The sequence below is a fragment of the Canis lupus genome, chromosome 32 (genome assembly GCF_011100685.1).
Source record: "Canis lupus familiaris isolate Mischka breed German Shepherd chromosome 32, alternate assembly UU_Cfam_GSD_1.0, whole genome shotgun sequence".
NCBI classification, from domain to species: Eukaryota; Metazoa; Chordata; class Mammalia; order Carnivora; family Canidae; genus Canis; species Canis lupus.
In genome coordinates this window covers 28197426-28223277 of record NC_049253.1, presented here as the reverse complement: position 1 = coordinate 28223277, position 25852 = coordinate 28197426, and the positions used below count along the sequence as shown (strand labels likewise).

Below are 25852 nucleotides of genomic sequence, written 5' to 3'. Positions count from 1 at the left end.
GGTCATGGGTTGGTAATCTATACCCATGGTCAGCCTTGTGTTTTTGTTAAAGTTTTACTGGAACACATCCACTCTCACTTGTTTACCTATTGTCTAACGCTGTTTTATGTTTCAAAATGGCAGGGTTGAATAGTTGCACCAGAGATTGTATTATCTGAAGCACAAATATTTACTGTTTGGATTTTTTTTTAATTTTTATTTATTTATGATAGTCACAGAGAGAGAGAGAGAGAGAGGCAGAGACACAGGCAGAGGGAGAAGCAGGCTTCATGCACCGGGAGCCCGATGTGGGATTCAATCCCGGGTCTCCAGGATCGCGCCCTGGGCCAAAGGCAGGTGCCAAACCGCTGCGCCACCCAGGGATCCCTACTGTTTGGATTTAAGAAAGATTTTGCCAACTACTATTACCAGACAGTAACTTGTGTGTCAGCAAGGACAATTTTTAGCTTATGTTTTGTTCCACACCTGACAAATAGTGTGTGCTAAATTAATATTCATTAATTAATGGAGAAAGGGCTAAATTTTTCAAAAGTACCTTGGATTTTTACAGTGCTTTTATTCCCAAAACCTAGAAATTGTTTCCAGAGGGTGCCTGGGTGGCTCAGTTGGTTAAGCATGGGTGGCTGAGTTAGTTAAGCCTCTGCCTTTGCTCAGGTCATGATCCTGGAGTCTCAGGATTGAGCCCTGCATCAGGCTCCCTGCTCAGTGGGGAAACTGCTTCTTCCTCTGCCTCTTCCCCCTACACTTATGTTTTCCCTCTCACTCTCTCTCTCTCAAATAAATTAAGAAAAAATTTTAAAATTTTATTTATTTATTCATGAGAGAGAGAGACAGGAAGAGACACAGGCAGACGGAGAAGCAGGCTCCATGCAGAGAGCCTGACATGGGACTCTATCCTGGGTCTCCAGGATCATGCCCTGGGGCTGAAGGTGGTGCTAAATTGCTAAGCCACCCAGGCTGCCCAAATTAATAAAATCTTAAAAAAAAAAAAAAGAAAGAAAAGAAAGAAATTGTTTCCAGTAAACCTGTGCCCTAAGAATTGGTTTACTAATCTCTACTGCCAACATCTGTTATCTTTTACGGTATTTATGAAAAATGGATAAATTATAGATCAAAAACTGCAAGTTTTATAGGACTCTATTTTATCAATGACAAATGCATTGGGTTTATAGAGCTCTGTTCTAATTATATAATAGCCATATATATAATAGATTAAATCATTTATTAATAGAAAATAAAATTCACAAGTCATGTTTTCTTTAAGGTAAACACAGCTAACTGTCAACTACCAGAAAATACTTTCAACATAAATGAACTCTCTAATTTGTTGAATTTTTATGCAGAAAGAAGACTGTTTATGGATAACAACCTGGTAAGACTAACATTTTTATTTCTGAAAATTTTCATACTTTATAGGAGGATGCATTAATTAGCTTTGCAGGTGTCTTGTTTATAAATCAAGATTTGAAAATTTCTTCAGTATAATGCTGAATTGCTAAATTAGATGATCACTGAAAACTTAAACATATTTCACTCAGAAAACAAATGCATTTTCTTAGAAAGTTTTCCTCGGTAATTTGAATTCTTAAAAACAGATTCCAAAAAGTATAGAGGGAAACAATCTAAAGTGATAAGGCAAAAGAATTAAGTTTTTTTTCCTTTGAATTATTAAAACTGTTACCTCTTATTTTTTTAGATACCTGCAGAAAACTCCAGTCCCATTATTTTCAGTGATTTTCCATTTATTTTTACTTTGTTATCCAAAATTCAATTATTACAAGCTGAGTCCCATTTGAAAATACTGGTATGTATGTTCTATTGTTTCTTTTTTTTCATTATCCAAAGTTACAAACATATACAAAATAGAGATAATGTGTAATGAGCCCCCATCACAAAGTTCCATTTATCATCAACATTTTGCCACACTTTCCCCATTTATCACTTTTGTTGGTTTTGAGATTGTTACTATTTTAGCTGAAGTATTTTATTTGTTTGTTAATTAATTAATTAATTAATTTTAAAAATATTTTATTTATTTATTCATGAGAGACAGAGAGAGAGAGAGAGAGAGAGAGGCAGAGACACAGGCAGAGGGAGAAGCAGGCTCCATGCAGGAAGCCCGACGTGGGACTTGATCCCAGGTCTCCAGGATCACGCCCTGGGCTGAAGGCGGCGCTAAACCACCAAGCCATCTGGCCTGCCCTAGCTGAAGTATTTTAATGGGATTCCTAGGCTCAATTTTCTTTCACCTCTCTATACTTCAATGCATTGTTTCGGGTTGTTTTACTTTTATTCATGCTGAGATTCATCAGTGGGTTCAGGTGGTGACCACATGATTCTTTATTATAATATTTACCATCAACATTTTATTTAATAATTTTATCCATCGCTTTGGTTGAAGTTTGCAAAATGGTGTTATTTTTAATCGTATCATTCCTTCCAAAGTTATTAGCTGAATTCTGTAAAGAACTTTTCCTCATCCACCAGGCCATTTGGCTATATTCATATAAGAAAATATAATTCTTTAATTATTAAATGTTGCCAAATCATTGTACATAGAGGTCATACTAATTTATGTTACTACCATCAATGTACACACTTGAATTCGTGCAGGCTATTATCAAGCTTTGTACTCTATTCCAATTCGAGAGGTTAATCATGATATTTCAGTTTAATTTTAATTTGCTTTTCTCATTATTATATAATGTCTGAGTCCTCACTTTCTTTAGATAATATCCACTGTTTTCCTTCTATGAGCAAATACTGAAATGATCTAGTAATTGCTCTTTCTCTCTCCCTTCCCTCTCCTCTATCCAGTTTTAGCTACTACTGTGATCTTAGTGTTTGGATTTCATATCTGCTGAAGAGCTTGGAGCTTGATAGGCAGTCTCCTTCAGATATTTTTTTATTCCCAGATAATACCTATGAGTCAATCTGTGAGTTTATTCTGTTTTCCATTTACTCTCTTCCTTCTGCTTCTTTTCTGGTAGTTGTAATATTCCTACATAACATTTACATGCTATTTTGTCTCTTTTATCTCCATCAGCGTTAGTTAAGTATTTGAGTGGTCACCCCACTCCCAGACGTTATACTAAAGATTTTCCAAACATGTTTTTTTTGTGTGTTTTTTTTTTAAGATTTTATTTATTTATTCATGAAAGACACACAGAGAAAGGAAGAGACATAGGAAGAAAGAGGAGAAGCAGGCTCCATTCAGAGAGCCTGATGAGGGACTCGATCCTGGGACTCCAGGATCACACCCTGAGCCAAAGACACAGCTCAACCGCTGAGCCACACAGGCGTCCCTCCAAACACATTTTGATTGCTGAGGCCTGTTAGGTTATTCCTCAGAAAAGGTTCCTATCTATTTATACTTTAAAGACTCACAGGAATCAGAAGTCATACCCATTACTTTTATTAATAATTTAAAGGATACAGGCCATCAGGTGAAACGTGGAGAAGTCTGGGACATCACATGCACAAAAGGAGCCACTCCAATTATAAAACATTTCCGTGATACTCTATTAATTATACAGCTTATGTGATATTCCCCAATGACCCATGCCCCATAAATCCATAAATTCCAGGTTTATTTATATTAAGCAATGTAGATGGACAAGGTACATCCTGCTAAAAGCATTCCACAGATAAAGACTCTCTCTCTAGTTACTATTATTAGTGTCTGTCATCAACATGTTTACAAGATTTGAATGCGACAGGTCTTCTTTTGTTTTCCAGCCACCTCTTTTTAAATTTTCCTCACATCCTGGTAATGGGAGAAAATTATGTTTCCTTTAAACAAGTTCTTCCCTCTGTGGCACTTTCTTTTCCAGCAATGTTCTGTGTAACGGACCTACTCTTAGTGAGGGGTTAGTGAGGGCTATGTGTATAGTCGAGCCAGGCAGATTGCATATCATGAAGCATTAGGAAAAGTTTGAGTAGAAGAAAACTCTTTGTTGTGGTTGCCATGAGTAAAATTTAAAAAGGAGACTCCACAACCCTAACCTCCAAAGGAGAGATGATAGACATAGTCAAAATTGTGAACTCCAAGCTATATTATCAATTCACATGCATAAATGTAGAAAAGGGAAACCAATACATAGAGAATGAGAGTAGAGGAACTGGAAAATAAGATAAAATGCAGGTTTCTTGTCTAATTCTTGGTTAGGTGAATGAAGGTTGGGGGCTACTACAGCCATATATACCTCTCCCTGCTATAGTCATTGGAGGATATTGCTGGCCACTCCCTGTCACTCTGAGCCATGGGTCATGTAGCTCAGGAGTCAGTATTGCTGAAGTGTCCCAGAGCTACAGACTCCTGGGCTATAAGAGGAGATGATCTACAATCAGGAAGGACCAGAAATGGCACTTGTTCCATCTCCCTACAAACCTGGAACTTCTTTACAATAAACGTCTTCAAGATAAAGCCAAGAAATCTAGTGGCATCACATAATTTCTTAGTATAAAGTAGTGGCAGAGGTCTGGGGCAGGCTTTTCCAAGCCTGGAATCACATGCCCGCCTTTCTGAGATGCTTGTAAAGTGCTGCTATGGGCAACCGCACTCAGCCTGGAAACCTGGAATTGGATAGCTATTATCCACCGGTCTTGCTGTCATGATTTGCGGGACAGGCCTATAAAGAGCTACATTGGTTTATGATTCCTTTTTTTTTTTTTTAATTTTTATTTATTTATGATAGGCACACAGTGAGAGAGAGAGAGGCAGAGACACAGGCAGAGGGAGAAGCAGGCTCCATGCACCGGGAGCCCGACGTGGGATTCGATCCCGGATCTCCAGGATCGCGCCCTGGGCCAAAGGCAGGCGCCAAACTACTGCGCCACTCAGGGATCCCTGGTTTATGATTCCTAATACTACTTTTTGCCCTTAGGATGTAGCAAGAGCCCTAGATGAGTGTTAAAGTTCAAAGCAAGGACAAGTCCAACACTAGATTTTTAATCCAGGGGAGTTCAGCAGAAATAAGATCCAGACTAGAGTGGTAAGGAAATGCTGAGAATTCAAAAGAGCTAAATGGAAGTACTGTGTAAGGTGACTGAGAACAGGTAAAAAGTAAGGCTGCAGGCAGCATATTTTCTGGGACCTCTGCTACAAATCAGGTAGATGGACCACAGTTAAGTGAACAAGAGTATATCTTCTCTGAGCAAGTCTTTCCTCTGATATTTTCCCTAATTTAACATCATTCTTGAACTCCTAAACTGCTCTTATATTCTTGAGGATTATGGTGCTAAAACTCTGCTTCTTAAGACTGATGGTAGGGATGCCTGGGTGGCTCAGAGGTTGAGTAGCTGCCTTTGGCTCAGGTCGTGATCCTGGGGTCCTGGGATGGAGTCCTGCATCAGAATCCTCTTAAGGAGCCTGCTTCTCCCTCTGCCTATGTCTCTGGCTCTCTCTCTGAGTCTCTCATAAATAAGTAAATAAAATCTTAAAAAATACTGATGGTAGATTAATGTCTCAGCATATTGAATACCACTATATTGCCTTTAAGGATCACGTTTACTGTAAGTAAGATAGCTTGTAATTACTTAGCTGTACCTCCATGGTGACTAACCCCCTGTATATTTCTAGATGCCATGGTTTCACACATCCTGTGATCTCTTTATCCTCCATAGTGTAATGTAGATATGATGCCCTTTTTTCTTAAATAATTACAATCTGAGTATATATAGCAATAGGAGGGATAAGTATATGCTATGCAGATTCCATTTATTTGAAATATTAAACACTTCCTAGTTTTCCTATGAGATTCCTAAAATATTTCCTTTTTTTGGACTTAAAGCAGAAAGAATACCTGCCTTGGGGGCAAGTGATTCCATACAACGAACTCCATCCATTTACACTTAGAGTCAGACGACGTCACCTAGTTGAAGATGCTCTGCGTCAGTTAAGCCAAGCTGAAGACACTGACCTCCATAAAGCATTCATGGTACAGTAAAAGTCTCTTTGGACATTTTTACTAATGTGAAAGGGGAACATTTGTATAACATAGCAAAGGAAGAGCCTGCCTTTGCATCTATAGTTATCAGCTGAAACGTTTTCAGAATTCTAGGGTGCCTGGCTGGCTCAGTTGGAAGAGCATATGACTCTTGACCTTGAGGTTTTGAGATCAAGCTCCACGCTGGGCAAAGAGAATACTTAATAAGTAAAAAAATAGTAATTCCTTACTTCCTTTTAGAGAAAAGCTACGGGATGTTTAATTAAATATTGGAATTATGTGTAAGCTATTCATTACCATGGCCTACAAAACTGCTACATAATGAATCATCCCAAAGCTTAATGACTTAAAATGCCAATAATTTATTATAGACATCTGATATTCAGCTAAGGATCTGCTAATTTCGATTAAATTCATTTAGGTAGATTTGTAGATTTTTGTCTGCACTTGTTTACATGTTTGGGTGTTGGCTAGGAACTGGCTGGTCTAGGCTAGATTAAGGTAGGCTGGGGCAGTTTGGTTCTGCTTCTTGTGCTTTTCATCTTCCTGGGACCAGCAAGCAGTGCGAGAGGTGTAAGATAGCAAGTCCAATCACACAATTAACATTGCTTTAGTCAAACCAACTTATGTGTCTGAACCCAAGTCAAGGGCTGATGAAATATACTCAGCCTCTTTAATAGGAGAAACTGCAAAGTCACATGCAACAGACATGGATCAAGGAGGGTAAAGCATTTGGGCTATTAATTCAATCAACAAGAGCAGATAGAACAGATACTTTTCCTATATTTTGGCTCTAGTTTTAGTCATAGACTATCTACTATATTGGTTCTAATTCTAGTCATCTTTCACTTTATTCTTTGTGGGTACCTGTAGGGTTTTTACTGTGTTTATCTCAGATCATTTGTTCTATTGAGGCCATAGAATAATGAGTAATTCTTTATGTAAAAGCTGGACTCTGTCCAGAAAGGAGTGGATTTTCCTAGTATCAGCCATGAAAGGAAGACTTAGGTTCTCAGAGAAGAAACCAGAACTTAGAGTTTAGGGCTCAGACACCTGGGGACTAAGTGGGAAACACAGAAACTATTTTATAAGCCAGACTTTGTAGTTGTGTATCTCCTTCTGTATCTACTTTCTTTTAAATCTTCTTTATGAGGAAATAATAGAAAATTATTCTGCCCACAGGAGATGACAAAGAGGAAGGAAGGTTAACTTCAAGGTAGATCCAATAAAAAAAAATAGACTCTGAACAAGGCAAGGTTGTCAAGGCCAGTTATGTGTGGGTCTTGACCACAGTGAAGGCAGACTTGCCAGTGTATGTAAGCAGAAATTAGAAAACTGGAAATGAGCTTAATCTCTTATTGGGATATATGGATTGAATGTAAGATGAGCCCTTGGAAATGAGATGATGGTCTGTGGCCAAGGAGTCAGTTAATCAGTGGCAGAGATAAGATCTTTCAGGCTAAGAAAGGAGAAAGAGAACATTTAGTGGAGTTTAGTGATGCTTACATTAAGAACATAAAAAGTAGGGCAGCCCAGGGTGGCTCAGCGGTTTAGCGCCGCCTTTGGCCCAGGGCCTGATCCTGGAGACCCCGGATCGAGTCCCACATCAGGCTCCCTGCATGGAGCCTGCTTCTCCCTCTGCCTGTGTCTCTGCCTCTCTCTCTCTCTCTCTCTCTCTCTCTGTGTGTCTCTCATGAATGAATAAATAAAGGTTCTTTTAAAAAAAAAAAAAAAAGAACATAAAAAGTAGGGTACCTGAGTAGCTCAGTTGGTTAAGTGTCTAACTCTTGATTTTGGCTCAGGTCATGAGATCTCAGGGTTGTGGGGTTGAGCCCTGCATGGAGCTCACACTCAGCAGGGAGTCTGCTTAGAACTCTCTCTTCTCTCTCTCCCTCTGCCCCTCCCTCCCTGTGTGCTCTCTCAAAAATAATAAATAAAAATAAGATCTTTAAAAATAAATAAATAAAAATAAAAAGACAAAGAGAAATTGGCCAGGAAAGGAAATAGAAAAGTAATTAGAGAGGTAGGAGGAAATTTGGGATAGTATTGGCCACAAAGACCGAAGGTCAATTTTAGAGGAGGACAGTTCCTACAGCATAATTTTTAACAAAGTTAGAACAGTTTTGGCTTCTCAAACTTCATATTTGGGTAGGTTAAGCTGCCATACACATTCAGTGTGAATAGTGTTTAAATTGAAAATGTAAAAAAATTAATTTTTTCAAAAATATTTTAAAAAGTAAATAAGGGGTACCTGGCTGACACAGTCAATTGGTAAAGCATGCAACTCTTGATCTCAGAGTTGTGAGTTTAAAGCCCCATGTTGGCTGTTTACTTAATAAAATCTTGAAAAAAGTAAAATAAAATTTAAAAAGTAAATAATAATAGAACTGAAAAAAGAAAAAGAAAAGGACAGTCCATAATGGCTTCCCACACGAGGGCAATGGGCAGTTCCTTCAGAGATGCTAAAACCCAGGGGGACTGGGAGGGTAATTTATCAGAAGTTCTAATGCGGGGAGAGAGGCAGGAGAAACCAAATAGTTGTTGTTTGGAGCCAAAGTTGTAAAATCTGAATGATTTTACAGACAATGAGACAGAAGGACCAGGGATCTGAAGCACATCAAAATGTGGCTCAAGCCTCTGGTCAACATCACCGGTAATGCTGTCTTGCCAGAATCCCCCTTTACTTGGGTCATGTGGCAGTGTAAAGGACTCACACACGATAATCTGACAATGAATAGGTTCAGGGCATCCCTTGCTCAGCAGGAAATTTAGGGAGAGCAGATTGCAGTGAGGTATGGTCTTGAAGGGATATGGGATTCCAGGAATTCTGATGATTATAGAAATTTTGAAACTTTTCCACAAAGATCAAAGCATCATATTTTAAATCTGATCCTATGCGTTCTCTTTCCTCAGGTTGAATTTATTTATTTATTTATTTATTTATTTATTTATTTATTTATTTATTTATTTTTCAGGTTGAATTTATTAAAGAAATTCGATCTATAGGATATGGGGTAAAATCCGAGTTCTTCTACAGTATATTTGAAGAGATGACCAATATAGAATATGGGATGTTCATGTATCCTGAAGAGGGTTCCTACATGTGGTTTCCTGCGAAGGTAAGTCTTTTATTTTTTTACAGTTTTTCAGAACAGAAAAATGTATACCATATACTGCAACATGAAAACCATAATAATAATGTAAAATTAGGTCACATAGAGAGCCTTACTCCTCAAAATATGGTCCACAGAGCATGAGCTCCAGCATCACTTGGGAGCTATTAGAAAAGCAGAATCTCAGGTCCCACCCCAGATCAGTGTGTGAATTTTATAAGATTCCCAGGTGCTTCTATGCATATTAAACTTTTAAACGTCTTTTATGAAGTATAGTTGAGATACAATGAAGTACATATCAGGTGTCCATTTTGGTAAGTTCTGATATACACATATACCCATGAAATTATCACCACAATCAAAATATATAGTGAACATATTCATCATTCCACCAAATTTCCTCATACCCCTTTCTTTCTTTCTTTCTTTCTTTTTTTTTTTTTAAGGATTTTATTTATTTATTCATGAGAGACACAGAAAGAGAGAGGCAGAGACACAGGCAGAGGGAGAAGCAGGCTTCATGCAGGGAGCCTGACGTGGGACTTGATCCCAGGTCTCTAGGATCACTCCTAGGGCTGAAGGTGGGGCTAAACCGCTGAGCCACCCAGGCTGCCCCTCATAAACCTTTCTAATCCCACCCTCCACACTCCTTCCATCCATGCCCATGCAACCACTGATCTGATTTCTGTCGTTATAGAGAAGTTTGAATTTCCTGGAATTTATATAAATTCCAAGATTTCTATTCCAGTGCCAGCCTTGCTGTTAGCAGGTGAATGACTGCGCCACTTAATTAATAGCCTCAATCTACTTGCCCTAGTAACTTCTTACAGTAATTGTGAGGATAAATGTTTAAAACGCATTTAGCATTTTAGGCCAGCGGTCTCTTGGCTATGCTGTAGTGGTGGCCTAGCAAGATGTGGCCAGTGTTTTCTCTCATGTGAGACTACAAACAAAGTGCAGAGAGACGAGTGAAGCCGATTTCACTAGGACTCTTTCCTTCTTCCTTCCAACACCTTCCCTGACCCATATGCTTGTCTCTGTCAGCACAGCTAGGCTGAGGGCAGTATCACCAAAGGGACACACTCATCTGACACTAGTGACATGCCTGATGCACAATGAAAGTGTAGATAAAGTGCACTCTTCCCTCTGTGGTGTCTTTTTTTCTACATGAATTTGAAGGCAAAGACTATAAAATTAAATAATGAAAACCTTGGCTTAAAGGCTATCTGAGCATATTTTTTCATATTCCAGATATGCTGTCAGTAACAAAAAATAAATCCATTCACTTAATATTCTGAACTGTTCCTTTGTATTTTAACTTGTGGAAGAAATTTAAATTGTATTAAAGCCTGTGTAAGAACCTCAAACTTTATTTTCCTGAACCATTTTGTTTCTAATTTGTGACTTCTAGAAAAGAGAACCAAAACTAATTTTTACTAATTATCCTCTTGCATTATTTATTACTTCTAATACGTTAGGGATTTTTTTTTTTCTTCTCCTTTTCCAGTCTAAATTTAAGAAGAAAAGATATTTCCTTTTTGGGATACTGTGTGGACTCTCACTATACAACTTAAATCCTGCCAATCTTCCTTTCCCACTGGCTCTGTTTAAGAAACTTCTGGACCAAAAGCCATCATTTCAAGATTTAAAAGAACTCAGTCCTCTTTTGGGGAAGTAAGTAATATTTTTCCAGAACTATAGTTAAGTCTCAGTTTTTCAGGAACTGATGTTAATCACACACATACACAAAGTGATAAGGTCTTCAATTTCAATAAATGTATACTCTTTTGATGAATGTGAATTTTAGCCTGACTTAAAATAAAGTACGCCATCTGGGGATTCCTGGGTGGCTCAGCGGTTTAGTGCCTGCCTTTGGCCCAGGGCATGATCCTGGAGTCCCGGGATTGAGTCCCACGTGGGGCTCCCTGCATGGAGCCTGCTTCTACCTCTGCCTGTGTCTCTGCCCCTCTCTCTCTCTTTCTATGTCAACCATGAATAAATAAATAAAATCTTTAAAAATAATAATAATAAAGTACGCCATCAAAAAGAAAAGCCAAATGCTCTTTTGATTTTCAACCTACAACAGACCTCTGGTGTACTATCTTCAATTTATCTAGATGGAAACAGTACATGATATTCTTTTTTTTTTTAAGATTTTTTTAAAAATATTTTTTAAAGATTTATTTATTTATGATAGACGTAGAGAGAGAGAGGCAGAGACACAGGAGGAGGGAGAAGCAGGCTCCATGCCGGGAGCCTGACGTGGGACTCGATCCCGGGACTCCAGGATCGCACCCTGGGCCAAAGGCAGGCGCCAAACTGCTGAGCCACCCAGGGACCTCCTTTTTTTTTTTAAGATTTTATTCATTTACAGAAAGAGAGAGACAGAGAGCACGAGTGGGCAGGAGGAGAGGGAGAAAGAAAATCTCAAGCAGATCCACACAGTCTGGAGCTCAACACAGGGCTCAAAACCTGAGGTCATGACCTGAGCCAAAAATTAAGAGTAGGATGCTTAACCACTGAGCCAACAGGAACCCCGGAAATGGTACACAATACATATGTGTATATATATATATTTTTTTTTGGGTACACAATATTTTTAATAAGAATCATACTTGCTATATTTAATAAATCATATTTTGTCATTTAATGTATTTAAATATATCAGCATATCATCTTTATTTTTTAAGTATTGAAAACTACTTGTTCTAAGTTAGAAGGCAAACTATATCCTGTGAGGAAAATACTGGCAACATATATGATAGACAAAGGATTAGTATTGCTGATGTATAAATATAAATATATGTATGTATACATATGTGCCATCACACAGAAATATATATGGCTGAGTGTACATACATATGGCCAATCAAAAAATGAAAATATGTTCAACTTTACTAGTAATTGAGGAAATATAAATGGGAATGAGATGTCCATTTTCTGTTTACAGACTGACAAATGTTAAAGTTTTTCATAAAATACAGAGTTGGGGGATGCCTGGGTGGCTCAGCGGTTGAGCGTCTGCCTTCAGCCCAGGGCGTGATCCCGGGGTCCAGGATCGAGTTCCACATAGGGCTGCCTGCAGGGAGGGAGCCTGCTTCTCCCTCTGCCTGTGTCTCTGCCTCTCTCTCTGTATTTCTCCTGAATAAATAAATAAAATCTTAAAAAAATAAAAATAAAAAATAAAATAAAATACAGAGTTGGCAGATTGGGAAAAAGGATTCTCTTGTCAAGTACTATTAGTGTAAAAATAAACTGCCTAGATTTATACTGTATGCCCTGTTTAGAAAACAGGATTTTTCAACCTTAGCAACACTGACATTTTTGGCTAGATCATTCTTTATTGTGGAAGGCTGATCTGGCATTATAGGATGTTTAACAGCTTATGGGGTTGCTACCCACTAGATTCCTGTAGCGACCTTCCCCTAATTGTAACCACCAAAATCTCCAGATTTTGCCAAACTGTCCTCTAGGGAACAAAATCACCACTGACTGGGAATCACTGGTCTACAGGAAGGGGCTCCTTTCTGTAATTTCCATTAAGACAGAGCAGTGTCTGTGTTAGCAGGGGCCCAACCAAACTGTAAAAAGAGGTAAACTCTAGGAAGAGGGAGCAAGAAGGTAAGGAGAGGACATTTATGTGGCATTTTATACATTTCTATATTGTTCAAGATTTTTTCCATTGAACATTTATTACTTTTGAAATTTTAGAAGATCAATAAATATAACTTTATTTTTTAATTTTAAATTAAATACAACTTTTTAAATGAAAATTTTCATTAGGAATTTGCAAGAAATTCTAGATAATGAAGCTGATGACACTGAAGAACTTTACATATATTTTTCTGTGAGTACCAATGCAAACCAGATTATAGTTTAACTTTCATCTGTTTTTAAGTATAATTTCTATTATATTACTTTAAATATGGGATTCCTTTTTTTTTAAATTTTCTACCCTGCACTCCTGGGATTCCTTTTTTGAAGGGAATTTTACTTCTGTACTATATAAGACTTTCCTCCTACCTGCCCGTTCTTTGATAGTTACGTTTATATACTCTCAAGGTGAAAATATAGCAATTATGCAATCAGTGTGAACAATGTAAACCACTAAATGCTTAAGACAATATACAACATAAACTAGGGTAGGTTTTAAAAATTTTTTTATGTATTTAAGATGCTGCATAATAATAATAACTACATAATAATAATTAACTACATAAATAGTTATTTAGCTTCCAGTTATTTAAAATCTTTTAGGTTAGAATGTATGGGAATAATGAATAATGCTATTGTGGTTGTGCTGGGGAGGGAGAATTTATTCTCCCTTTCAAAGTCCTTTTAGTTGGACTAGGAATCAAAATGACATGAGGCAGATGAACAGGAGAATATCAAATTGAATTTTGAACTACGAGGAATGCATACAGATATGAAAATTCCAAAGACAGGCAAAATGAGGTATATATGTCATTCTAAACTAAGGAGAAGGGTAGAGGCCTGGACTTCAGAGCGAAGGCATGCAATTTACAGGAAGATGAAAAATAGTAAATGTTGGATAAACAAATGTTTGCTGGGCTACTCAGAAACAGTGAGACTAAGAGGACTTTGATCCAAAGCACCTTGCTAGGTTCCTCTGCGTCTACCATGCCTAATTCATATTATAGTAGTGTCCTATGGTGATAGCTCTCTTCCTGAAGCAGGTCCTCTAACTAAATTATTTTTAGACATTTGAGGGGGAAGTCAATAAAGAGCTTTTCCTGAATCTGCTGGTGGGCGGGGCTTTAAAATTTTGTTTTGTTTTTTCTGATTCTGCTGGGTTTTGACTGCTTTTAACTCAGAAATAATCTTCGTATCAAAGTGGTCCCTGCAGGTGATTGAATTGATACCTGAACATTTTCTTTACAGATATACTGGGACAAAAATAATGTTAATTTAATTCCAAATGGGATTTCTGTACCTGTGGACCAAACCAACAAGTAAGTTTTGAGATTTAGAACATCTCCTATGAATACACATAAAATGCTTTTTTATCACTATAATTTATCAATATATTTTAGCTTCTCAGATGATCATTTTAGCTCCTCATCTCTGAGGAAGATAAAAAGGTTACAGGTTGGGATGCCTGGTGGGGAGGAGGGGTGCTCAGCGGTTGAGTGTCTGCCTTTGGCCCAGGGCGTGATCCCAATTTGGGGATCGAGTCCCCCATCAGGCTCCCTGTGAAGAGCCTGCTTCTCCCTCTGCCTGCGTCTCTGCCTCTCTCTGTGTCTCTCATGAGTAAATAAATAAAATATTTTTTTAAAAAAAGGTTACAGATTAAGAGAAGGGGAAAAAGGACTTAGGATTAAATATTCCCTTTGTAGAACTTTTCACTATTCATTTAACAATAATTTTTGAGTCCCTTAGATCCTATTTTAGGTGCCAGAGATACAGCTGTGAAACAGACAGACAAAACCTGGAGCTTGCATTCCAGTGAAGCAGAAAGACCACTTACAAATAAATTATTATGTAATATAAGGTCAGATAAGGATGAGGACTGTGACAAAAGAGTCACAGTCTGATTTACAGTAGTGTTATGCTGGAGCCTGCTGCCATCTGCTTATGAGAGCTGACTGTTAAAATTTTTTTTAAGATTTTATTTATTTATTCATGAGAGACAGAGAGAGAGAGAGACAGAGCCACAGGCAGATGGAGAAGCAAGCTCCATGCAGGGAGCCTGACATGGGACTCGATCTCGGGTCTCCTGGATCACACCCTGGGCTGAAGGCAGCGCTAAACCGCTGAGCCACCCAGGCTGCTCTGATTGTTAAATTTTCTAAAATGTTGAGAGTTTATCATTAAAGTATTAGTAGCATGAAATCAGCCATGGTGGGAATATTTACACCACAGAACCGGCAAATGCTGCTTTCATTTTTTTCTCTTTAGAGAACTGGTTGTTAACCATTTACCAGCACGTCATTGTTTCCAGGGGAGGGCAGACAGGGGTTGATTTAGATAGGACAGTCCGCTAGGAGAGTCCATGAAACTGTTCAAAGGGTGGGAGACTTTCATGTTTCTGGTGGCTATCTGGTAGAAATATCTCCAAGTAGTAACCCTGTGGTCAGAAAATTCATCATGGTGGGAGGAAAAGACAGACTTTTGCAGAAATAATTTCTACATAGTGACATATGTTGTAAGAGAGGAGGGCAAGGACAAGAGAGAACCAACCCTGAGAAAGTCATGTTGCTATGGAACTCTGATGGTTGACAGAAGTTACCAAGGAAAGAGGGACCACTGCAAGCTGTGGCCTAACTGCCAAAGAGACAGTGAGCCCACAGAGCTGAAGGTCAGTTTGGCCAAAGATTCAAATGCCAACTGGGAAGAGGCTGCTGTGTCAGGCTGGGAGTCAGATCAGGGGAGTTTGGAATTTACCCTAAGGGAAGTGGAAAGAAAACCTTTGAAAGATTTTAAGATGGAGAATTATATATTCAGATTAGGTGTTTTAAAAGTATCTCTCTTGGAGAAAATGGCAGCAAAACAAAGTCTTAATCCTTCTACATACTCCTAGGTTCCTTCCACATGTTTTTAACTTCTGTCTGCCTATATAGCACTGTATGGTATGCAGGAATTATTTACTTTTCTTTCTCAATAGAAATGATAAAAAGGGCAAAATAGAGAATATTTTAGTGAACGGTAATGTATGTTATTGGGTTTATTTTTTTCTTCTCTCAAGGAAAGAATATGTTTCTGCATGCATCGATTACATTTTTAACACCTCTGTAAAGGCAGTTTATGAGGAATTTCAAAGAGGATTTTACAAAGTCTGTGACAAGGAAATACTTGTTAAACTTTTCCAGCCTGAAGAACTAATGACAGCACTGGTTGGAAATAATGATTATGACTGGAAATATTTTGAAGAGGTTGGTGATAACTAAAGTGCTCCCAGTTCTTCCAAACAACTTCTGTATATTCCCCCTAAAAACCTGTTTTCTCCCTATTTTTCCCAAGAATTCACAATATGGTCAAGGATACCACAAATCACATCCTACTATACTGATGTTCTGGAAAGCTTTCCACAAATTAACTTTGGAGGAAAAGAAGAAATTCCTCTGTAAGTATTACTAATGGATGGATTTATAATTATATATCTTTTTAAAGGCAAATATTTGCCATGAAGTCAGTATTAAACTTTTTTAAAGTTTATTTTATCTATTTAAGTAATCTCTACACCCAATATAAGGCTCAAACTCACAACCCTTAGATCCATAGTTGTATGTTCTTCTGACTGAGCCAGCCAGGCGCCCTGCCATGGAATTACTATTAATAGTGGGTCACACATGTTAACAGCAAAGCCAGTCAGCAAAGCTTCCTAAACCAATGCTCTTTCCTCTTATAAAAGCTGGTTTCCGGGATCCCTGGGTGGCGCAGCGGTTTGGCGCCTGCCTTTGGCCCAGGGCGTGATCCTGGAGACCCGGGATCGAATCCCACGTCGGGCTCCCAGCATGGAGCCTGCTTCTCCCTCTGCCTGTGTCTCTGCCTCTCTCTCTCTCTCTGTGTGACTATCATAAATAAATAAAAATTAAAAAAAAAATAAAATAAAAGCTGGTTTCCCATTTAAAAAAAAGATAATAAAAAAGATATTGCTAGTTGCCTCCTAATCAAGCCTTTACTCTTACATTCAAAATGTATATTTCTCTAATACTATTTTAGAAATAATACCAATAGCAGTGACCACTGATAATACTAAGAGCATTTATTGTGTGCTTAGCCTATGCCAGGCACTGTACTGACCACTTCATATCTGTTACCTCCCTTTATCCTAATAGCAATGTTTTGAGGTAGAAACTTAATTTTTCCCCCATTTCAGATCTGAGGAAAAGAAACGACGCATTTAGTAGCTTGTCTATATTCACACAGCTGATGCATGTGAGAAACAGACTTGAAACCCAAAGCCAAGGCTCTGAACCACTAAACTTTGTGGCCTTGTGGCACAAGAACTTCTCTCAGGGAGCACCCTAAGGTTTAATGGCGTAGTCTCCCACCTCCCATCCCATTTTGCAGCTATTCCAGAGATATACATCTTCTTGCTATTTTTGTTGCTCCTAAGGACGTTGTAGGACAATTTCAACTTCACAAATCTAACCTACTTCTCCACAAACCCAAACTACCTGTCTAAACTTCTCTCTTAATGGGAAACTTTTGCTTCAGCCCATTAATTCTACTATCTGTGCATTCAGTAGGTTTACTTACATCTTCCTACCTCTGGCTTTTTCTTGGGCTTTTGCCTTCTACCTCGAAAGCTTACCCAACTCCTTTCCTGGAGAATTAACTAGCCAGATGTGACCCCTGTAAGTCTCCCTGCTACCCCAGCCTGGTGCCTCCCTCAGTCTCAGGCCTTCATTAGGCTCTCCACCTCACCTAGGACTTCCTAGTTGAGCTAAATACACTTCCACGTATCTTGCTATTCTCGTTTCATGTACGTGATTTTGCCCAGTTGGACCATGAACTCAACTGAGGACAAAGACCAAAAGTCATGATTTTTCCATGTCCATATGGCCCTGTGTAGTTCTCCCTACACAGGAGTACTCAGTGATATGTACTGAATGAAGTGATTAATTTCTTCCTTTTCATTTTATGTTTTGCTCTTTCTATGAAGTATCTTAACCAAAGTTTATTCCTTTCTAGTTTTTCTTAGAGGAAATGACAGGCTGCCTCTAAGTGGCAAACAGGAGATAGGAATCAAATTTCGCTGTCCGGAAACTTTCAGTGAAGCAGATTATCCAAGAGCACTGACCTGTCATAATATTCTGGACCTTCCTCAGTATTCTACAATGGAGAAAGTGGAGGAAGCCCTTCAAGTAGCCATCAACAGCAACAAAGGATTTGTCTCACTCTGAGTCACAGAACAACAGTGATCCACAGAGTTTTGGTGAGGCCTCAGAGTCTCAAGCCTTCCACTCTTCTGTTCTTCCTTAGGTCTAAGTAGCACAAGGGGTTGAGAGGAATTAGTTGACAAATGTTGGGATAAACAACAAAATGATGAATCAAGAGTGATTAAAAAAAAAAAAAAGAGTACTTTTTGAAAATGAATCCACATTTCTTGACCCCTAAATTTACCAGAATGTTTGCTTTCTACTGAATCATTCCTGAACAATAATTTTCAGTTAAAAATAAACTGAATTTTAAAAACTAACATATTTTTTTAAATGTTGTATACTGGGGCAGCCCGGGTGGCTTAGTGGTTTAGTGCCACCTTTGGCCCAGGGCCTGATCCTGGAGACCCTGGATCGAGTCCCATATTGGGCTCCCTGTATGGAGCCTGCTTCTCCCTCTGCCTGTGTCTCTCATGAATAAATAAATAAAATCTTAATAAATAAATAAATAAATAAATAAATAAATAAATAAATAAATATTGTATACTAATAAACATTGTCTGCAAATATGAAAGATAGGCTGAAGCTTGAATAAGTAAAAATAATTCAACATGTTTTTGAGGCATGCAAATGTATATTTTATATTCTGGAAGGTCTCCAGAGTTTTGATTTTAGCCAACTGTTGAGTAATTTATTTGAAAAATCTAAATGTTAAAGAATTCATTGAATAATCACTTATGGCTCAATACTGTGTTACAAAAATCATTTTTAATGTATATATCATTTTGGTTAAACACTGAGCCCAAGCAGGAACTCATGTCTATTGGTATTTGGAGAAAATGAAGAACATGAGATATGTCTTAACAATACGGCTATGGAATGAATTAAAAGAGAGACAGAAGTAGATCTGTAAATGGCTAATGAATTCTGTAGACCAGTTCTATTTTATATTAAATTTTAAACTGTAAGCTATTCTTTTTTTTTTCTCTAGAGATTTTATTTCTTTATTTCAGGGAGAGAGAGAGAGTATGTGACAGCAGGAGCAAGGGGGAGAGGGAGAGGGACAAGGGAGGAGCAGAGAGCCTGACACCCCAGGGATCATGACCCGAGCCAAAAGGCAGAGGCTCAACCAACTGAGCCACCCAGCCAAACTGTTCTATAAATGTCTGTTGTTATGGCAAACATACAGGGAAGCCTTATATTGGAAAGACCATGGTGTGTAGTCCATGTCAGGTTGCTGATGTGGAAGGAGGGCAAGAGCGTCAGAGGATAGATGGAACATGGATAGGGAATTCACTGAGGGTACTAGAATGTGAGGTGGCCTTCCTACAGCCTCAGTGAATCCTCAGATTTATTTTGGACACATATGGTTTCTATAATAAATGGAATAAAAGCTCATATATATTCTATTTGAATTTTAAGGGAAAGATAACTCCTAAATCTCAGGGATCCTTATGCACTTGACGTTTGGGTTATATTTTTCAGGTCTTTCAACTCCATCATAAATTTTTTTCTTTTTTCTTTTCTAAGAGTACGCTTCCTCTATTTTTTTTAAGATTTTATTTATTTATTAATGAGAGACACACAGAGAGAGAGAGAGAGAGGCAAAGACACAGGCAGAGAGAGAAGCAGGCTCCATGCAGGGAGCCCGATGCAGGACTTGATCCCGAGTCTCCAGGATCAGGCCCTGGGCTGAAGGCGGCGCTAAACCGCTGAGCCACCTGGGCTGCCCTATCATAAATTTTTCTAATGCAAGTGGATGAACTATACTTGACATTTAAGGAAGAGGGTGTAGCAATTCTTTACATACTCCTTCAGAGAGCATAGGAAGAGGGGTGCCTGGCTGGCTCAGTTGGAAGAGCATGCAACTCTTGATCTTGGGGTTGTGAGCTTGAGCCCCATGTTGGGTGTAGAGATTACTTAAAAATAAAATCTTTAAGGGGCACCTGGGTGTCTCAGTCTGTTAAGCCTCTGCCTTCGGCTCAGGTCATGATCTCAGGGTTCTGGAATGGAGCTCTGTATCAGGCTCCCTGCTCAGTGGGGAGCCTGCTTCTCTCTCTCTCCCTCTCCTCTGCTGCTCCCCCTGCTTGAGCTTTCTCTTTCTGTCAAATAAATAAATAAAGTCTTAAATAAATAAATAAAAATTTTTAAAAAAGAAAATAGAGAGGGAACACTTCCTGATTAAGTACAACACCGGCACTGTACTAATGTCAAAACCAGACAAAGACATTATAGGAAAAGAAAACTACAAATATGTCTCATGAACAGAAACACAAAACACCTTTCCAAGACTTTAACACATCAAACATATCCAAAAAATATAAAAAGGATAATACCTTGTGGCCAAGTGGGGTTTAGTCCAGAAATGCACCTAAAAATCTATCATATCTCACTGTAATAAGACAAAGAAAAATCATATAATTACCTCAATAGAAGCAGAAAAAAAAATTTGACTAAATGCAATAGTCACTCATGCATGATAATTTTAGCAAACTAGGAGCAGAAGGAAACTTCTACAACCTGATAGAACCAACAAAGAGCTAATCTCACACTTAATGTTAAGAGACTAAATGCTTTCCTAGTAAATCTAGTAACAAGGTAAGGATGCCTCTCATCACTTCTATTCAACATTGTACTAGAGGTACTAGTTTATATAAGAGGGGGCAAAAAAGAAAAGAAAAGGCATAATGATTGGAAAGGAAGGAGTAAAACTATCTTATTTATAGACTATATGGTTACCTCCAGAAGATCCTAAGGAATCTAAAACAAAACAAAACCTACTAGAAGTATTAAGTAAGTATAGAAAGGTCTCAGGATTCAAGGTCAATATATAAAAATTAACTACTTAGGGATCCCTGGGTGGCGCAGTGGTTTAGCGTCTGCCTTTGGCCCAGGGCATGATCCTGGAGACCCGGGATCGAATCCCACGTCGGGCTCCCGGTGCATGGAACCTGCTTCTCCCTCTGCCTGTGTCTCTGCCTCTCTCTCTCTCTCTCACTCACTCACTGTGTGCCTATCATAAATAAATAAAATTAAAAAAAATTAACTACTTATACACATACTAACAATCCTATAATTAAAAATTTTTAAAGTATTTGTAAAACCAAAAAATATTTAAGAATAAATTTAACAAGATATGTTAAACTATACAGTGAAAACTAGAAAAAATTGCTGAAAGACATTAGGGAAGCTTTAAATTAATGGGGAAGTTGCACCTACGTGGCTGAGTCGATTAGGCCTCCAATTCTTGGTTAGCCTCTGGTCTTGACCTCTGCCTCATAGGACGGAGCAGCCCCTCCTTTCCGGCTTCATCTGGGAGTCTGTTTGAGACTGTCTCTGACCCTCCCTCCAGCATGAATGGGTGCACATGTTCTCTCTCTCTTAAATAAACCTTTTTTTTTTTTTAAGAATTTATTTATTTATTCATGAGAGACACAGAGACATTGGCAGAGGGAGAAGCAGGCTCCCTGTGGGGAGCCCGATGCAGGACTCAATCCCAGGACCCCTGGATCACGATCTGAGCCAAAGGCAGATGCTCAACCACTGACCCACCCAGGTGTCCCAATAAATAAACCTTTAAAAAAGAAAATGAGGAGAGAGATACTCATGGACGAAGGAATAAATAAACAGTAGGTCAATTCTTCCCAAATGATTTGATTTAGTGCAATCTCAAAATCCCTGCAGTCTGTTTTGTAGATATAAACATCCTAAAATATATATGGAAATATGGAGGACCTAAAATAGCCAAAACAAACAATCAGATAGAATAGCCAGAACAACACTGAAGAAAGACAATGGTGGAGCATTTGAATGAACTGATTTTGAGACTTAATTGTAATCTACAGTAATGAAGGCAGTGTGGTCTTGAAGTAAAAATAGACACATAGGGACACCTGGGTGGCTTAGTGGTTGAGCGTCTGTCTTTCGCTTAGGTCGTGATCCTGGGATCCCAGGATGGAATCCCACATTAGGCTCCCCATAGGGAGCCTGCTTTTCCCTCTCCCTATGTCTCTGCCTCTCTGTATGTGTCTCTCATGAATAAATAAATATAATCTAAAAAAATAGACATATAGATCCAAGAGACACAGTAAAAATTCCAGAAATAAATCCAATTACACATAGCTAGCAGAGTTTTGACAAGGACCATATAGTAATTCAAGGGGGGGTGGGGAGGCTAGCTAGAACACCTGGAAATCTGTAAGGTCAAAAATTAACCCCTATCCTACCTCACACCATAAAGAAAAATTCATTTGAAGTGTAACAAAGACCTAAAACAATAAAACTTCTAGAAGATAATATATAAGAAAATCCTTACAACCTTGGGTTAAGCAAAGATTTCCTAAGACAAAAAAAGAAGAAAAGGAAAGGAAAGGAAAGGCATTTAACTATATAAAAGAAAAAAATGGATAAATTGCATTAAAAATAAAAAACTTCAGCTCTTCAAAGACACTTAATAAAATTAAAAGGCAAGCCACAGATGGATAGAAAACATTTCAAAACATATCTAATAAAGAACTTGATATATAACATGAGGAACTGTAATATATAGAAAGAACTTTGAGATAATAAGCAAATCAATAAACAGCAAAAGATGTGAATAGACATTTCACCAAAGAAGAGACAGATTAGCACTAATAAACACATGAAAAGATGCTTCAACATCATTAAACATTAGGGAAATGGAAATTAAAACCACAGTAAGATATACACATAGACAGGCCACTGCAACTGAGTAAGGGACAGGTGGGAGACATAGGAAGGGGGCTACAAGATCAGACTCAAAAAATCCCTAAAATGGGCAGCCCCGGTGGCGCAGCGGTTGAGCCACCGCCTGCAACCCAGGGTGTAATCCTGGAGACCCGGGATGGAGTCCCGCGTCAGGCTCCCTGCATGGAGCCTGCTTCTCCCTCTGCCCGTGTCTCTGCCTCTGTGTGTGTGTGCGTGTGTCTCTCCTGAATAAATAAAATCTTAAAAAAAAAAAATTCCCAAAATGCCGAGGTGTAAGGAAACCAGAGAGAAGGGAACAAACTGACCACTTTGCCCTAGATGTGTGTGTGTTGGGGGGGGGCTGGTGGTTGTGGTGATGGTGGTATCTTTTGTATGACAGTCACCTGTGACCAACAAGAATAACCAGACCTAAAAAAGAAGCCCTTAGAGATGTTATCACCACCAGTCCTTACTCAAGCCAAAATATCACAAGAGTGATAAGGCCACAAGCTCCCTGGTCGGTTCTAAATTAAAGATTCTGTCAGTGGAAGCCCAGGTTGGCAACCCTGTCCTGGCCTTTAGGTCCTAAGAGTTTTTTTCTGTATCCTCACTTAATAAAACTCTATTGCTTTACTCTCCTGTGCGTGTGTGTGCGCGTGTGTGTGTGTGTATGTGTTTGGGGGGGGCGGGGTTCCTTCTTCCACTCCATGAGACAAGAACCTAGCTCTCCCGCTTCACAACTGCTATAATTAGAAAGACGACGATTCAAATGTCCTCAAGGATATGGAGGGATGGGCAGGGGGACACCTGGGTGGCTCAGCAGTTGAGTGTCTTCTGCTCTGGGCGTGATCCCAGGATCAGGGATCGAGTCCCACATCGGGCTCCCTGCGAGGAGCCTGCTTCTCCCCGTGCCTGTGTCTCTGCCTCTCTCTCTCTCTGTGTGTCTCTCATGAATAAATAAATAAAATCCTAAAAAAAAAAAAAAGAGAGAGAGAGAGAGAGAGAGGGACTGGCACGGCCATAAAGCGGTGGAGGGAATGCAAAAAGGGCACACAGCACCTCACAAAGATTTGATAGTTTCTTATATTCGTATGTATTTACCATACCATAGAGCAATCCCACTATATTTATTTTAAAGATTTTATTTATTTATTCATGAGACATCCGGAGAGAGAGAGGCAGAGACACAGGCAGAGGGAGGAGCAGGCTCCCTGTGGGGAGGCCGATGGGGGACTCCAGCCCGGGACCCCGGGGTCACGCCCTGAGCCACCCGGCCGTCCCCCAGTTTTAGGTATTTACTTATAAGAAAGGAACACACTGATCCACTCCAAGACGTGCTCACGGTCCGAAGCAGCTTCATTCACTGTAGCTCCAGCCTGGAGAGAACTGCAATGCCGGTGACCTGGCGAGTGGATAAAGCGCCGGTCGTCGTGTATCCGCGTGTGGTGGTAACACTCACCAACAGCTACTGACTGGCCGGTGACCAATGAAACACCACAGGTTAAAGCTCCCCAAAAAGCCCTATGCTAAGTGTAGGGGAAACAACAACAACAACAAACCCACCGGCGTGAAGGCTGCACAGGACTGACCGCCGTGAGGAGCTGCGGAACCGGCAAGCCACGCCGTCCGGACCGGGCGGGGGGCGCGTCGCGGGGCGCCGAGGGGCCGGCCGCGCGGCGCTCGCTCTGCTCCTCACGATCGTGTGGCGGAGCCGAAACCGAGCGCCCGGCCGAGTCGCGGCCCCTACGGCAGGAACTCCCGGCGATTCTGGACGCCCGCCTGGGCCGCCGCTGCTCGCCGCGGAGCTGCGCGGTTTCTTCGAAGGCCACTAGGTCCGGTTCTGGCGGCCGCGGCCCGCCCGGGGGCACCTCCTCAGCCCCCCGCCCGCCCGCCTCGCCACCTGCCAGCACCCCGCCGGCTCGGCCGCCTTCCAAGCCCATTCGTGAGCCGCTCAGTTTCCCTTTCCTCGCTGTTTACTCCGCGCCCCCGGACAGCCGACAGCGGTTTCGTTTCCGACGGGAGCTGCGGGCTCCGCCCCCACACAGCGCGTTGCGAGCCCGGCGTCCGAGCGCGGGGGCGGGGAGGCTGCGGTTCCTCGACGCCGCCGCGCTGTCCGCCCGCTCCGGCTGCGCGCCGCGGCCGCGGGGACGGTTTCCTCGGGGCTTCCTCGGGAGCTCGGCCTCCTCCGAGGTGCGGAGAGCGGACGCGCGACGGTGGAGCCCGGGAAGGCGGCGATGGAGCGCAGGCCCCCCAGGAGAGCTCGGGGCGGCGCGCGCCCGGCGCCCGGGCCGCGCCCCGCGCCCCGACGCCCCGCGGAGCCGCCGGGCACCCAGCTCTGGCTCTTCCCCAGCGCCGCGGGCCTCCGCAGGGCGCTGCCCCCGAGGGCCGAGGCGACGCGTCAGATGTGCTGCTCGCGCGGGCGCCTGGTGGTGTTGGAGCGCGGCGGGGCCGGCGTCGAGGTGCACCAGCTGCCGGCGGGGAGCGACGTCAGGAAGCCGAGTGAGTGGGGCGGGCGGTGCGGCTCGGCGCCCCGGCTCGGGCTGCGGCTGCGGGGGTGGGCGGCGGGCGGTGCGGGCGGCGGCTCCGGACGGGACTCGACGCCGCGGGCCGGGTGGCTTTTTGCGCGTCGCGCGTGTGGGCGGCCGAGGTCTCGGTTCCTGGGCGAGGCCAGCGTGGGGGGGGGGGCCGCAGGTAGCCGGTGCGGACGGAGCGCGCCGCTCGCGGCAGCCGTGGCCCGTCGGCCTGGAGGGCCTGGAGGGCCTGGAGGGCCTGGAGCCGTGGCGTCTGCGCTTGCTTTTCAGTTACTCGTTCTGCGATTCCGTGAGCCTTTGGAGGGGATGGTTCTCCTGTGCTCAACCGCGGGATCTTGGATACGCAAACGATTTAAAGGATGCGCTCAGCGGCACTTGTCCGAGGTGGTGAGGTTAGGAACGGTGGCTCCGATTTTGCAGGTGGAAGAAAGCAAACGGCCACACTCTCAATCTTGAAAATTTTGCCCATCTGTTGAGCGAAGAAAATGGTATTTCACTGGTCGTTTTTTGCTTTTTCACTCGAGGGAAGTCCAGCATCTTTTCTTTTTTTTTTTTTTTTTCTATCGGTCATTTGCATTCCTTTTTGGTGAACTGCCTGGTCGCACCTTAGACTGGCCTTTTAAAAAATTGAGTCAATCTCTTATTTATTTGAATTTGAATATTGAGTAAGAATAGTAGCCCTTTGTCCGGCATAGACGGAGTGATAT

General features: G+C 41.0%; 2 protein-coding genes across 4 annotated transcripts in view; both read left to right on the top strand.

Annotated features, from left to right (window-relative positions):
* Window positions 1–18811, top strand: part of HERC6 (HECT and RLD domain containing E3 ubiquitin protein ligase family member 6) — a 56506-nt gene extending 37695 nt beyond the window's left edge. The window contains exons 14-23 of one of the 2 annotated variants that reach the window (XM_038582162.1): window positions 1265–1372; window positions 1697–1804; window positions 5796–5939; window positions 8924–9067; window positions 10569–10735; window positions 12845–12908; window positions 13964–14034; window positions 15768–15954; window positions 16043–16145; window positions 17720–18811. In XM_038582162.1, coding sequence (XP_038438090.1) covers window positions 1265–1372; window positions 1697–1804; window positions 5796–5939; window positions 8924–9067; window positions 10569–10735; window positions 12845–12908; window positions 13964–14034; window positions 15768–15954; window positions 16043–16145; window positions 17720–17931 — 1308 coding nt within the window. In that variant the 3' untranslated portion in view covers window positions 17932–18811. Of the gene's footprint in view, window positions 1–1264; window positions 1373–1696; window positions 1805–5792; window positions 5940–8923; window positions 9068–10568; window positions 10736–12844; window positions 12909–13963; window positions 14035–15767; window positions 15955–16042; window positions 16146–17719 lie in introns of both variants that reach the window. The other variant, XM_038582161.1, reaches the window with a different exon arrangement.
* Window positions 18812–24833: 6022 nt separating this feature from the next.
* HERC5 (HECT and RLD domain containing E3 ubiquitin protein ligase 5) overlaps window positions 24834–25852 on the top strand; it is a 43362-nt gene continuing 42343 nt past the window's right edge. The window contains exon 1 of one of the 2 annotated variants that reach the window (XM_038582159.1): window positions 24834–25113. In XM_038582159.1, coding sequence (XP_038438087.1) covers window positions 24849–25113 — 265 coding nt within the window. In that variant the 5' untranslated portion in view covers window positions 24834–24848. The remainder of the gene's footprint in view (window positions 25114–25852) is intronic. The other variant, XM_038582160.1, reaches the window with a different exon arrangement.